General features: G+C 42.4%; 1 protein-coding gene across 6 annotated transcripts in view; it reads left to right on the top strand.

Moving 5' to 3' along the window:
* Kiaa0319l (KIAA0319 like) overlaps positions 1–14,826 on the top strand; it is a 114,127-nt gene that overhangs the window by 23,130 nt on the left and 76,171 nt on the right. For all 6 annotated transcript variants that reach the window (XM_048434392.3, XM_048434393.3, XM_048434394.3 and 3 more), the window contains exon 3: positions 12,446–12,972. In XM_048434392.3, the coding sequence (XP_048290349.2) occupies positions 12,446–12,972 (527 nt within the window). The remainder of the gene's footprint in view (positions 1–12,445; positions 12,973–14,826) is intronic.

Genomic DNA, 14,826 nt, shown 5'->3' with positions numbered 1-14,826 from the left:
CTCCTGTGTGCTGGGACTAAAGGCACATGCTACTACCATGCCTGACTTTACCTATGCTTTTTGAGATAGAGCCTCTCACTGAACTGGAGCATCAATTGATTAGACTATAGACTGGCTGGCAAGTGAGCTTCAGGGATCTGCCTGACTCCCCACCAGTGCCCCTTCTAGAACTGGGGTTACAGGTCCCAGCCTTCTAATATAGGTTCTGGGGCTGTGAGCTCAGGTCTTCATGCTTGTACAGTAGGCATCTTACCAACTGAGCCATCTCTCCAGATCTTCTCTAAGATATGCCATTCAAATAATTAGTGAGAACTAATAACTAGTGTTATTGCATTACTATAGACATTTTTTTAGGTCAACGGGCACTATAGCAGACTAAAATAAAACCCAGTTCCTGCCTATAGAGATCACAGTATGGAAGCAGAGGAGAAGTAGAAAAGACAGATGCATGAAAATTACAAGATGTGCTGTGGGAGCACAAAGAATAGGGCAGAGAGGAGCCAAGCCCTTCTATAGCAGGTGGCTGGTGAGGCATGGGCTATTTTGATTCCTTTGAACCTCCCTCTCCTGAATCCATCTGAAGTGGTTTCAGTCTGGCCGGCTCTTTTCAGTTTATCTCAGAGGGAGGGTTGGAGGGAAGGCACTGCAGCTCTGTAGCGTCTAGAGAGTCAGAGCCCTGAGAAAATTATTTTTGTACAGATACAGATTGGTTTTGATTTAATTTAAATAAACTGACTCTCAGAAGTTCTAAGAATACTGACTACTCCACGGCTCCGCTTTCATTTACACACAGATGAGACGGCATCTGCAGCTCTGCACTTCATTTGCTATAAGCAAAAAGTGGTTTGAGATATTTAAGTTTGGGAGCTCAGTTGTATCGAGTCCTCATATGTCCCAGTTCAGCCTACTGCAGATGTTTTATTTTTTTAATTTTTTATGACACTTACATAATGCTGCAAAAAGAGAGGCTTTCAATGGATAAACTGACAAACTTTTTCCCTATTTGCCATATCTGCTGAAATAACACTTTATAGCTAGCTATAGTTTTCCTGTTTCCTTTCATGCTTATTGCTAATTTATTTCATCTGTATGTCTCTGCTGCAGGCTTCTAAATGACCTTTTCTTTAGAAATAAGAAAACAAACCAGGGGTGGGGAAAAAATCTTCTCCAAAACAAAGCAGGGCTCTGATTCAAGGTTCTTTGTGTGGGTTTCAGAGGAGGTTGGTGTGATTGTAGTTGAATGCAAATAATTTATCAGCTCATAATAGCTGCAGTCAGAGACAGCAATCAACTGCAACATCTCAACAGTGTCATTGTCAGGGGAACTCACGGAAATTGCTAGATCCTAGGCATTATCTAGATGCTTTTGGTTTCTTGCATTTTTTTCCTTCATAGAGCCTACCCTTTTTTATACAAACCAAAGCTTATCTGTTATCATTTGATACCTGTGCTTTTGAAGTACAAAGACAGCATTACATGGAGAGGTGTGGGCTTCCTTCACGCTGTGGCTTGGAGGCGTGCTCTCCTCACTGACAGCATTCTCTTGAGAGTCTTTTAGTCATAAAGTGGTGGGAGAAGCAGCAAAGCAGGATTCTGAGTACATCATATGTAGCAATGTAACCCCCAGTTACAGTTTGTTGGTTTTTTTTTTAAGTACATGTTTTAATCTGCCTTTAAGTAGTATAAAGCTCTTGATGACTGGGTTGTTTCTGAGCAGGTGACTTTATGGTAAGAGCACTATTTTCAGCTATACCAGTGATTCTGTTAACACTTGGTTGTGAGAAATGTCTCTGGGCTAAACTTTGACAGATGGGCCTTTTGAAACATAATGACAACTATATCCAATTAATGCAACTTCATTTATTAGTAGCAGTCAGAAGCTGAATTAAAATTGAGATAGAATGGTTCCCATGTTTTCGCTTAGGTGGCCAGAACTTTGGGTTGTTTTAAAATCTTCTTTGTCCGTGTCACTCAGACAAAGGACTGGGTCGTGGACCAGGTGAACTAGGAAGCTATTCTCCACTGTTGACTTTGTTCAGAAGTTTCCCTGGTGAAAACCTCGCGCATCTTGAAGTGGAGTGGAGTGGTTTGAAATAGATGGATAGCTCAAGGAACTGAAACTTGGCTGGTCCTCTCACAGACACAGCACTGCTCTGTGATGCGAAAGGACTGTCCAGCTTACGGTTTGGACAAGGAAGCCCATTTCGTAGTTGGTTCATTGCTCAGTGATCTCTTAAGCCATGTAGTAGGTCTTTAGGTTTGCGCTACACAGCTCATCATGCTTCTGTGTCTCTCAGTTTCCTTTCCCCTCCTTCATTCTCTTTCTCCGAGACAGAGTCTTGCTCAGGTCCTCCTGTCTCAGCTTCCTGAGTGCTGAGATTGTGGGGCAGCATCACCACACCTAACTTCAAAACTTATTTTCAAGGAAATTAATCAGCATTAAAACCTGACTCAAACCCAAGTGATCCATACTGGAGGTGACATCTTTTGTTCAGTTTTACCTCTTAAAATAACAAATTTATTTATTTAAAGTTCAGTGGCTGAACTTTAAAAGCTAAGGAGATTCTATGAATGTCTACTGTCAAGAGTCTGTCAAGCCTGTGAATCCAAAGCTACAAGGTACAAACTCAGCACTTAGAGAAGGAAGACTTCATGAAATGGATAAAGAGAGGCCAAAAGAAATGTAGGAGTTATAGACAGCATGAGCTGTCAGGAGGGTGCTGGGAATTAAACCTGGGTCTCCTGGAAGAGCAACCAGTGATCTTTTTTTTTATTGTTGTTGTTTTCTTTTTTATTATTATTGTTGTTTTCTGTGTAACCCTGGCTGTCCTGGAACTGACTTCTGTAGACAAGACTGACCTGGAACTCAGAAATTCACCTGCCTCTGCCTCCCAAGTGTTAAGATTGAAGGAGTGCACCACCACCACCTAGCTGCAGCCTGTGCTTGTAACCACTGAGCCAGCTCTCCAACTGTGGAAACCTTTTTTCATTTTGCAGATCATCAAAAGTTAATGTAAATAGCAGCAAAGACATATGTGTCAGGCATCTGTGTCCTAGGGAGTTTCTTATAACGGCCTATGGGAACATGGAAAAACTGCAGTCAAGGAAAGGAATCAAAGCCTAGTAACACTTGTTTAGCGGAGAGTTTAGTTTCAGCAAGTTACCTACACCATAACATTTAACAAACTGTGCTCTTAACAATCTAGGCACACAGCGAAGGCAGCACATAGTAATTATTTTCTTTTCAAAGGACTGCTTTGTGAGGCAGCTGCTACCTTCAGTCTGACGTGTGCAGTTGAGGAAATAAAAGTGTTGGCCCTTTTGAGAAAGAGGAGAGGGGGCAATGGTTATTACTCTGGCCTTTTCCAAACTTCATAATACCTAATTGCACCCTATGAAGGATTTGTTACCCCCTGCCTGGTCTTCTGAGTGTGCTCTACAGAAGAAAACTGGTGTGGGGAGGAATGTGGCACCATTTTTTTTTTTTGGTATTTGTTTATCAGTAGGTGTGCAGGTGACAGATATCCTGACAGCAAAAGGAAGGTGGGCATGCCCCTATGTTGTTTTTTGAGCAGTTCTATTAGTGTGCCTGTGTTTCCCAGTTTTCTGTGGTGGCCATCTTGGCTGAGCATACCTTTGATGATGACTGCTGGGAGGGAGATGGTATAGAGCCACAGTTCACAGGTTCAGCACCAAATTTAAGGCTTCTGCCTTACTCCTTAATAATAGTTCATTAATAGGTCCAGGGGAAAACATTTGATGAATTCTATACTTTGTTACAGAATCATGAGACTTCATAAAAATAATTTTAGCTCTGATAATTTTTGTTGTTGTTGTTGTTTTGTTTTTTGAGACAGGGTTTCTCTGTGTAACAGCTCTGGCTATTATGGAACTAGCTCTTGTAGACCAGGCTGGCCTTGAACTCACAGAGATCCATCAGCCTCTACCTCCCAAGTGCTGGGGTTAAAGGTGTGCACCACCACTGCCCAGCTAGCTCTGATAAATTTAAACATTCACTGAAATATGCAGATTTTACCTATTAAATGCCCTCATTGTGCTGTTTTCTGCAGAAAAACCCCCACCCCACAGAAGAACTTAACAGTTGCTCTGGGTTTTTTCTTTTCTAAAGTATCTCCAGTCCCTACTCCTATTTCCACCACCATAGTCCTTCCTTTTGGATGCAGTATGATGGATTTGGTTCAATTCCCCGGGTACTTTCTCAATATGGCTTTTGAGGTAGTGGGTGTTTTGTGCAGTTGCCAGTCAGTGGAGTCTCCAAGTTTGCTCCTGAAATCAGACTTGTTACCTGCCTGAGTTTTAAGAATGCCAGAGGCAATCGCAGTGCTTCTAAATATTTCTGGAATTGTTCACAGCTTACTGAAAGTATTTAGTGAATTTCCTCCTGGCAATAATTCATTTATTCTGCAGTCTCCACTCTGCTACTTGGAATTATGAAACCCGGTCTAGATTTTGTGCCAGATTTATTAGAATTCTCCTTTTGAGGAGTGATGAGAATAAGCATTGCTAGTTCCAGGGCCTCTTGTTGGGGGTCATCCAGGTAACACACATGGGAGTTCTGCTTTCTTTGCTTTGCCATCATTATAGACAGTGATCAACTTTGCCTATTGCTCTTACCCTAGCTGAACTTTCTACATGTTTCTACCTACAGTGAGCCCCAGCCGTTCACAAAGAGTTTTCAGTCTCGGGTTCTACCAACTGTAAGCCCTTTTTTGTAAGCATTTAATACTGCTTTTGCCTAAGCCCTGGGAGCAGAGCCAGCCTATGGAGGCGTGGGCAGGAAGAGGAACTGATCTAAAATTGGAGTTTATTTTCACCTCACCTTTTATCCACATTACTTCTGGAATCCAATATTGACTCCCCCGGTGCCCCTGCCTCCTCTTCTCACAGACTGTTTTCTAAGAGCAACAGCAATTGAATCTTGGAGAAGTTGTCCTTCAAAGGTTAAGCTTTTAGTAACTGATGTTCAGAGCTGAAGTTAGAACTAGTGTCTATTTGAGATGGTTAATTATCTTTTCATCATGCAGAAGAGAACTTACTCTCATCTATTGAATGGCTGGAGACGAACTGTTGTCTTGTGTTTCTAATTATTGAATACCCAATGGAACCACCCATGTGATGACTTATTTCTGTGGTCAACTTGGTTGGATTAATAAGCACTTAGCATGTTAATGAGGCACACATTTGAGTGTATCTGTGAAGGTATTTCCAGAGGGCTTGAACTGAAGACCTACTCTGAATGTGGATGGCGTTGTCCCTGGGCTCCGGCCCCAGACTGCATAAAAAAGGGGGAAAGGAGAAAGCCTGCTGAGTACCACCGTTCCCTTCTGGTTGATGGTCAGCACCACAGACCATGCCTCTCCATGGTGGACTGCACTCTGCCCAACTGGAGACATATACAAACCTTTCCTTCCTTGGGTTCCTTTTTCTCAGGTATTTTGTCACAACAATGAGAAAAGTAACTAAGCAACATTAAGTAGCATTTAATAATGATAAAATACTGTTTTGTTTGTGTAAGTGTTTTATGTAATTAATGGCTAAACTTTATTTTCTTTTTAAAGATAGGATCTTGCTCTGTAACTCAGACTGGCTTGGAGCTCACAGTGATCCCCTGCCTTAGCCTCCCAACTGGTGGGCTTAAAACGTGTACTACTCCTTAGCCAGGTGGTGGTGGCACACACCTTGAATCCCAGCACTCAAGAGATAGAGGCAGGTGGATCTCTGAATTTGAGGCTTGCCTAATCAACAGAACTAGTTCCAGGACAGCTAGGGCTACACAGAGAAACCCTGTCTTGGAAAGAAGAAGGAGGAGGAGGAGGAAAGAAATATGCACTAACAAATCCAGCAGGCTCAATTTTTATGATAGAAAACCAATGATTTATGCATCTCTAAAACATTGAAAAAGAATAATACATTAAGAGCAATTAAGGAAACAAAAAGCAAAGAAACAAAAAGATAATAAAGGGGAAAAATTATTTAAAATAAAATGTGGTTTGAGAAGTCAATAAATCTAATAAACTAAAACCAATCACAGGAAAAAAGAACACTGCTACAAAATACCAGGAGTGCAAAAGAGTAGGACTAGAGAGATGGCTCAGAGGTTCGGAGCACTTGCTTGGGTCCCAGAATCTGAGTCTGGTGGCTCATAGCTGCCTATAACTTGATTTCAGAGACCTACGCTCTATATGCTCACACACTCAAAATTAAAAATAATAAAAATAAGCATTTTAAAAAGGAAGAGCTGGGTGGTGGTGGTGCAAGCCTTTAATCCCAGCAGCCTCTGGGAGGCAGAGGCAGGCGGATCTCTGTGAGTTCTAGGCCAGTCTGGTCTACAGAGTGAGTTTCAACACAGCCAGCAAAGGATGAGCTACCCTAAAGGAGTTTCCACATTTTCATGGTGATAGGGCTTCTTTCCTATATGTATTATTTGATGACTAATAAAAGTTGAGGTCTTCCTAATGGATTTCCCTTAAGTATAGCAAAGTACAAGAGATGTTTTAATTTAGAAAAAATACACCAAAACTTTGAGTGTCACAATATTTACCCCTTCTATAATAATTCTATATATAATTCACAAAAATAGAAAACAAAAGAGAGAATAGTGTGTTTTTGGGTTTTTTTCTTCTGAGAAGGGTTTCCTGAGACATGGAACTTACACACACATAGGCAGGTACCTAATTACATATAAGTTCTACTTATATGGGAACTTTTTACCATGTTAAAAGGATTCCCACTCGGACTGTTAAGATGACTCAGTAAGCAAAGGTGCCTGCTGCCAATCCTGATGACTGGAGTTCCATCTGTGAGAACCACACTGTGGAAGAAGAGAATTGACTCCATCAATTTGTACACTCTGTGAGTGGACACACACATCCGCACACTGACACACAACTAAAAAAAACAAACCTTGCCTCAAAACTTCCACTTCAGTCCTCAAATCAAAAACCACACAAGCTTACTGGGCGATGGTGGTGCACACCTTTAATCTTAGCACTCTGGTAGTAGAGGCAGGTAGATCTCTGAGTTGGAGGTCAGCCTGGACTACAAGTGAGCTCCAAGACAACCAGGGCTGTTCCATAGAGAAAAACCCTGTCTCAAGAAACCAAAATAAAAACAAACAAATGAAAAAACATACCAGCCTGGCCCAGAGATTTTTTTTAAAGATTTTATTTTTATTTTTAATTATTATGTGTATATACGTGTATCTGAATATGGGTGGGTGTCCTTGAGTACAGTGCCTTAGAAGGTCAGAAAGGGGTGTTCAGTCCCCTGGAACTTGAGTTACAGACAATTATTGCCACCTTGTGGGTGCTGGGAACCAACTTCTCATCCTTTGCAAAAGCAATACATGATCTTAACCACTGAGCCAGCTCTTCAGCTCCAGAGACCCCACCCCTCACCCCAAGGAACCACAAAAGGAAGTCTGGCACATTGTACAGCCACTCAAGAAAAGTGAAGTCAAGTGGTTCAAAATGAGAAACAGCTAAAAAGAGGTCTATAAGGAACTTAGGAAAACATGCCATAAACCAGAGGGAAGACCTGTTGGTATGGAGCAGGTCCTTCCAAAAGTACAAGCTGCAACCTGTGAGCCAGAGACTGTAGTGAGACTCACCGGTAGATGGTCTGTGTAGTCCTAACTACCGTGGAACTCACTCTGTAGACCAGGCTGACCTTAAACTTACAGAGAGCCACCTGCCTCTGCCTCCCAAGTGCTGGGATCAAAGGTGTGCGCTACCACTGCCTGGCCCTAGACTTCTTTGTACTGATGAATCACTGAGATGTGGTCACAAGTTAGTGATCATTCTTCATGCACATAAGAAGTGTCTTCCCAGATTCAAACATTATACCAATATTTCTTATCTATGAATCCCCATAGAACCCTAGATCCCAGTCCTAAACTGCCAAAAGCCTGAGCCTATGATTGGTTACTTCATAATTGAGGGAATTTTCTTCTTGGAAATGTTGGATCTGTCTGGCCATCCAGTGATGTGCCAGACTTCCTTTTATGGTCCCTTCCAAATGTTAGTGTTCTTCTCTTTTGAAAATTGGATGTTTTATTTCTGACACAGCTACTAAACTTGAGTCTACTGCTGTTTCATCTACGGACTGTGGCTACAGTTACTGGCTCACTTCTCTAGCATTGCCTGGTGGGACTTTTACATCTTGCTGGATCCACCTCCTATCATTGCCATTTAACTGAATCTCTACCATTCTATTTACCAATAAATACTCGGGAATCAAATGCTGGGGTAAAAACCTGCTAGCTCAGAGAGATTGAAGTGCAACTAACTGACCTTCTCTCTTCACCACCTCAGAAAGAGAGTGTCTCTTCCATTGCACTAAACCGAAAGTCCCTCCCTGTTACTTCCTGTACATCTCCCTATCCGTTCCCCCAACACCCTCTGACTCGCTATGATTACTTTTTGTCAACTAGTTGCTAACTCCACCTCCTGACCCAAGGTTGATTTTATTGAACTAATACAAATGCAGACTTGGAGCTCACAGTGTTATCATGTATCCCACAACAATTGAATGCTGCTTACTCTACTTAACCCTAACCATCTTCTCCTGTTGACAGACGTACCATATCCAGTCTGGTTACTCTGATCACCTCATTCAGATTCCGCTTGTTTTCTTGAATATCTTTCTATACAGATCTCATCCATCATAGCTTTCTCTTTTGTTCCTCAGTAGCTCCTTTAGCAGGAGAGTGTCTGTGAGCCTCATGTTTCTGAGAGCTAGGCAGAGAAGACAGAGGATAGTCTCATCCTTTTCCCAGAAGACTTACTTCTTCATTTATATGTTGCTCAGATCTGTTCTTCTAAGCATAGGGATTGTCTGAGGCTGGTTTATCTGGCAATGGATGCCAGATTCTTTACTCGAATACCAGTAATGATAAGTCTGTGTTAGGACAATTCCCTGGACTGAAGGCAACAGACAGGAACATGAATCTAATTACAGAGATACTCACTGCAAAAGTGATACTCAGCTCTGGCTGTCCTGGAACTCCCTCTGTAGACCAGGCTGGCCTCAGTCTCAGAGCTTCATCTGCCTCTGTCTCCCAAGTGCTGGGATTAAAGGTGTGTGCCACTATACCAGCTTTTAGCAAAGTTTATAAATCACTAAGCCACAATTTATTGATGATAGCAATGACTGTAGGCACAGCTATTGCCAAGACACATGCTGCAGATGACTGTGGGAAGATGGACGAGGACACTGGGAATGTTTTGGTAGCTTCCTTCATCTTTGTTTCACAATTGTTATTTATTCATCTTTTCTTAAGGAAGTTCTTTTTTTTCTCTGGTTTTCTAAATTGCCTTGTCTGGTATTAGATGCCAATGTATCTCACATTTTTCAGAGAATAATGGTAGACTGACTTTCATACATAGAACTTGTGACTCAGTAGTCTAAAAGACTGCCTTTATCTTTTTATTCTGCAGTTAATTTGTGTCCACATTTAGCCTGTTGGATACTTAGTGAAAATTTCGTGGGAGTCAGGTTGGTTTTGGCCAGTGAACAGTTGCTTTAGTTAGTGTGTTTTCAGTTCTGTGTATATGCAGATGCATTTATTCATCAGTGCTTTGATTCTATTGCATGTTTCCTATCTATATTTCAAGTATACACACATGCACATACATACACGCATCTATATATATTTAAATTTTCTTTTTTCCATTTTATATGTGTGCATGTGTTTCTGCAGAAGTATATGTGGAGGTCTGAGGTTGTCAGGAATCATCCTCTATCACTCTTTCAATATATTCATTGTGAGGCAGGTCTCATAATCCAACAGAGCTCATAGTTATAGCTAGCTGACTTGTTCTGGGCAACTCTTGTCTTTGCCTTTTGAGTCCCACCCACCTGGCATTTCCTTGAGTTCTAATATGTTTTCTGTATTATAACTTCAGGAACAGGGTTAAACTGATGAAAGAGAGCCTCTATTATGGGTCAACAGGAAGTTTAAAGAGCCATTCTGAGTTGGGCATTGTTGTGCATGACTGCAACTCTAGCACCTCAGAGGTGGAGGCAAGAGAATCAGGAGCTCAAGCCTATCCTTGGAAACAGAGTAAGTTTGAGATAAAACAGGAAGGTCTGTAATCCAGCTCTTAGGAAGACTGAAAGGATTCAAGTTCAGTGTCTGCCTGGTACACAGTGAGTTCAGAGCCACCCTGAACCCCTTAGTGAGACTGCATCTCTAAGTAAAAGATTAAAAGTGGATGAAGAGATAGTCCAGTGGTAGAGTTCTTATATACATGTCTGAGGCCCTGTTTACTCTCTAGTCCTGAGGGGTGGGGTGGAGGGAGGACTTTGTGCTGGCTACTTTTATGTAACATGAGGGCCTGCTTGTTGGGGTTTCTGTCCTGCCCGGTTCCCACAGCCAGTAAGCCCCAAAGAAATTACACAGATGTCTATATTAATGATAAACTGATTGGCCCATTAGCTCAGGCTTCTTATTAGCTCCTATAACTTATATTAACCCATTATTCTTATCTATACTAGCCACATGACTCAGTACCTTTTTCAGTGGGGCAGGTCACATCTTGCTTCTTTGGTGTCTGGACAGTACTGGGGAGGAATAGGCTTCCTTCTTCCCAGAATTCTCCTGTTCTCCTTGTCTCACCTATACTTCCTGTCTGGTTGTCCCACCTATACTTCCTGCCTGCCTACTGGCCAATCAGCGTTTATTTAAAACATAATTGACAGAATACAGAATTGTCCCACACCACTTTTATGTCAACTTGACACAAACTAGTCATCTGAGAGGGGGAAAACCTAATTGAGAAAATGTCTCTATAAGACTAGCTGTGGGACATTTTCTTTTCTTTTTTTCCTTTTCTTCCTTTTTATTTTTATTTTTATTTATTTATTTTTTTTGAGACAGGGTTTCTCTGTTTAACAGCCTTGGTTGTCCTGGAACTAGATCTTGGAACAGACCAGGCCGACTATGGACTCACAGAGATCCCGAGTGCTGGAATTAAAGACATGTGCCACCATTGCCAAGCTGTGGAACATTTTCTTAATGAGTGATTGATGAGGGGGGAGAGCCCAGCCTATTGTAGGTGGAGATACTCCTGGGCTGGTGGCCTGTGTTACTGGGGAGCCATGTAACTGCTCCATGGGGAGCAAGCCAATAAGCAGCACCCTTCCATGGCCTCTGCATCGACTCCTGCCTCCGGGTTCCTGCCCTGCTTGAATTCCTGCCCTACCTGCTTTTGATGATAAACTGTTACATGGAAGTGTATGTGGAAACAAACAAACTTTCCTCTCAAGTTACTTCCTGTCACAGTGTCCATCACAGCAACAGAAGCCCTAAGACAACAACTTTCATTTAGAACAGATTTCGTCAGAGGCAATGATCAAGATCAATTTCATTCCTGAAATAGTTCAACTGAGAATCCGATCATGTTATTACCTAGATTACATACAGTAGAACACTACTGCATGTTTTCATTTATTTATTTGGAATGATATGGCTTGTCATTAAGATAATCCATTTAGGATATTTCTCCCTTGATTTTGGTAATTTTCATCACTACTTTGCCTGACATGATATGCAAAGTCATGTGGCTGGCAAATAGCTGATTAGAAAATACCTGTGTGTGTTACCTCATGCGGTCAGGAGTGCTTAGCTTGTGTTGCTGTTCGTTCAGTAGAGAAAATGTTACAGCGTATTCATCTACCTACACTTCTGGTCCCTTAGCCCATTGTCCCTGACACACCTTGGAGGCAAGTAGAAGGTCAAGTTTGGGGACTCTGGCCAGGTACTTTCATCAGAACAGTCCTTGAAGTTTTGCTCTATATTTTGTTTCATAAGTTATGACTCTTTGTACAGGCTTTACATGGCAGAAATTCATTGAGAATGGAATCTCCTCCATGGATGTGGAGCAATTGTCTTATAAACTAAAATATCCTGAGTCATAAAATGTTTTTTTCCCTCTGTTCTATTCAATAGATGATTTTCTTATCTTTTAAAAACCTGTCTTCAGGGCTGGAGAGATGGCTTAGTGGTTAAGAGCACTGCCTGCTCTTCCAAAGGTCCTGAGTTCAATTCTCACCAACCACATGGTGGCTCACAACCATCTGTAATGAGGTCTGGTGCCCTCTTCTGGGCTACACACAGACAGAATATTGTATACATAATAAATTAATTAATCAATTAATTAATTAATTTTTTTAAAAAAATCCTGTCTTCAGCCAAGCATGGCAGTTCACACCCTTCATCCTAGCACTCAGGAGGCAAGGTGAGTTCAAGGCCAGCCTGGTCTAAGTAATGGGTTCCGGCCAGCTAGGGTACATAGTGAGATTTTGTCTTAATAAAACAACAAACCTGTCTTCAAAACAGCCTCAAGAGCTGGTGTTCCGGCTCATTATGGAAGAGTAATGTCATCTGGTTTCATCCTAAAGTGTTTTCATTTTTTGTTTTTAGATGCTAATGAGAGCAGATGCCATCAGGGGAAGACACTCTATGGAGTTGGCTTGAGAACTGGGGGAGAAAATCACCTTTGGCTTCTTAAAGGAAGCCTGTCTTTCCAAGCTTGTTGGGCTGCCTGCTGCCAGGACTCTGCCTGTCATGCTCTTTGGTGGCTGGACGGGATGTGTTTTCAGGCCGACTGCAGCAAGCCCCAAAACTGCCAGCTTTTTAGGACAGAGTCTTCCAATTCCATGGTGATATTTTTTCAAAAATCCCAAACTGTAAATGGTTTGGGCCTTCTACCTGAAGATGATGAGCCCCTTCTTCTGAGGCTAGGCTGGGGCAGGACGTCTCGGAGGAGGCAGAGCCTCTCCAGGTCTCCCCTCACCCTTGCTGTGTCCTCTGATGACCATCACAGTTTAACCAGGGCTCGCCAGAAGAGAGATCTTCTCAGTGAAGTGGCTCCACGTGGAGCCGAGCAGCATTCTCAATTGAATGGCTCAGAGGAAGCAGGTGCTGTGAGTCCCAGCGCCTCTGTAGAGGTAAGCAGGTTCCCAGGGAGTAGAACTTAAATCTACTCTTTCTCATTCCTGCATGAGCAATGGAGCTGATACTGTGGCAGTGCTCACAGGTCCAGTGTATGTGGAAAGCTGGGCGGTATTTCTTCATAGTTCCTAAGAATGTTCATTTTATGCAAGTCTGACAGCTGCTTGGTTAAAGCAGAAAAACTGCTCATTATCTATTCTAAGCTGGTTCTTGGCTACAGGTAAGTGCAGCTGTGTGGGTGTAAGTCTCTACCAATGGCTTTGCAGTCTGTTCTGCCAGATAGCAAAACAGCCGATTGATGTAGCTGCAGTCAGTTTTGCTCCTCCATCTCCTGCCTGTAAACACATTCCTTATGAGCTGGTTTCTATTCCAGTTTGAATAAACTATACCTGGTACTGTGGACCAAGATCTGACCTGCTGGGCTGGGATGCAGGAAGTCTATCAGCTAAGAAGTGTCTGGGGGGAATTCTCACCAAGCTTATATGCTAAGAAACATGCTACCAGTAGAGTTTATTCTGCTGCTTATTATGTTTCTTCGTTGTTGATCTTCTTGTGCAAATGATTAACAGGAATGACTCATTCTATGCGCGGTCTGCCTTGATTACTGGGACTTATTTTTGTATTTGTTTTGTCCTAGCTGTCTCTGTCAGGTTGAAACCCGAGTGGGGAGGCTACTACTTGCCAGGCACTGTGTGTACTAATCTCTGTGCCGTGCCACTTTGTTTAGTTTTCATGGCAATACTTCCAAATAGGTATTCCTAGCCTTGTTTTACCAGTGAGGAAACTGAGGCCCAAAGAGGTTAAGCAGGTTGCCTCATGTAGCTAATGAACAGCAGGCCTGGGATTGGAAGCCAGCTTTACTGTTTAGGAAAACCTTTTACTGAAGCATTAGAGATTACTGCTCTTGGCTTAATGTACCCTCAGCCATTTATGGAAACCTACCGTCAGTGAGAAGTACTTCTCTAAGCACTAAAAGTGTGAAGGTGTGTAAGACATAGTCTGTGTCTTTCTGTAGCGTGTGATTATGGCGTTAACAAAACCTAGCCCTGTGCATGTTAGGCACATGCTCTACCACTGAGCGTGAGAAGTCCTTCAGGACTTTAAGCAGGGAATGACAGCAGTTTCCCTCATCCCAGGGAAGGATGTTCTCAGGACCTCAGTAGACCCTTGAAATTAGTACCGGTTCTCTGGACAGACTGCTGCCTGACATCACCTTATTTTTTTTTTTTCTGAGACAGAATTTCTCTTTGTAGCTTTGGAGCCTGTCCTGGAACTCACTCTGGAGACCAGGCTGGCCTCAAACTCATGGAGATCCACCTGCCTCTGCCTCCCAAGTGCTGGAATTAAAGGTGTACACCACCACTGCCTGGCTTTATTGTTATTATTTTTTAAAGACTCTTATTTGTGTGAGTTTCTGCTTGCATGTATGTGTGTATATCACATCTGTGCCTGGTTCCTACAGAGGTCAGAGCAGAACATTAGATCTCCTGGAATGGGAGTCCTGGACAATTGTGAGCCTCTATGTGGGTGCTGGGAATAAAACCCTGGTCCTCAGCAAGAACAAATACTCTTACTGCTGAGCCATCTCTCTAACTCCTGCCATTTTATTCTTTTTGTTTGTTTGATTGGTTTTTTTTTGGGGGGGGTTGGTTTTTCAAGGCAGAGTTTCTTTGTGTAATGCTGTCTGTCCTGGAACTCTCCTGTGGACCAGGCTGGCCTCGAACTCACAGAGATCCATCTGCTTCTGCCTCCTGACTACTGAGACTAAAGTCATGCACCACCACTGCCTGGCTTGACATTTTATTCTTAATGTAGATTTTGTAATAGCACCCTCAGTTTATCTTTTTTTC

The sequence above is a fragment of the Myodes glareolus genome, chromosome 3 (assembly GCF_982192425.1).
Source record: "Myodes glareolus chromosome 3, mMyoGla1.1, whole genome shotgun sequence".
Lineage (NCBI taxonomy): Eukaryota > Metazoa > Chordata > Mammalia > Rodentia > Cricetidae > Myodes > Myodes glareolus.
Note: the sequence above shows the minus strand (reverse complement) of the source record. Positions and strands in the feature narration are given on the sequence as shown.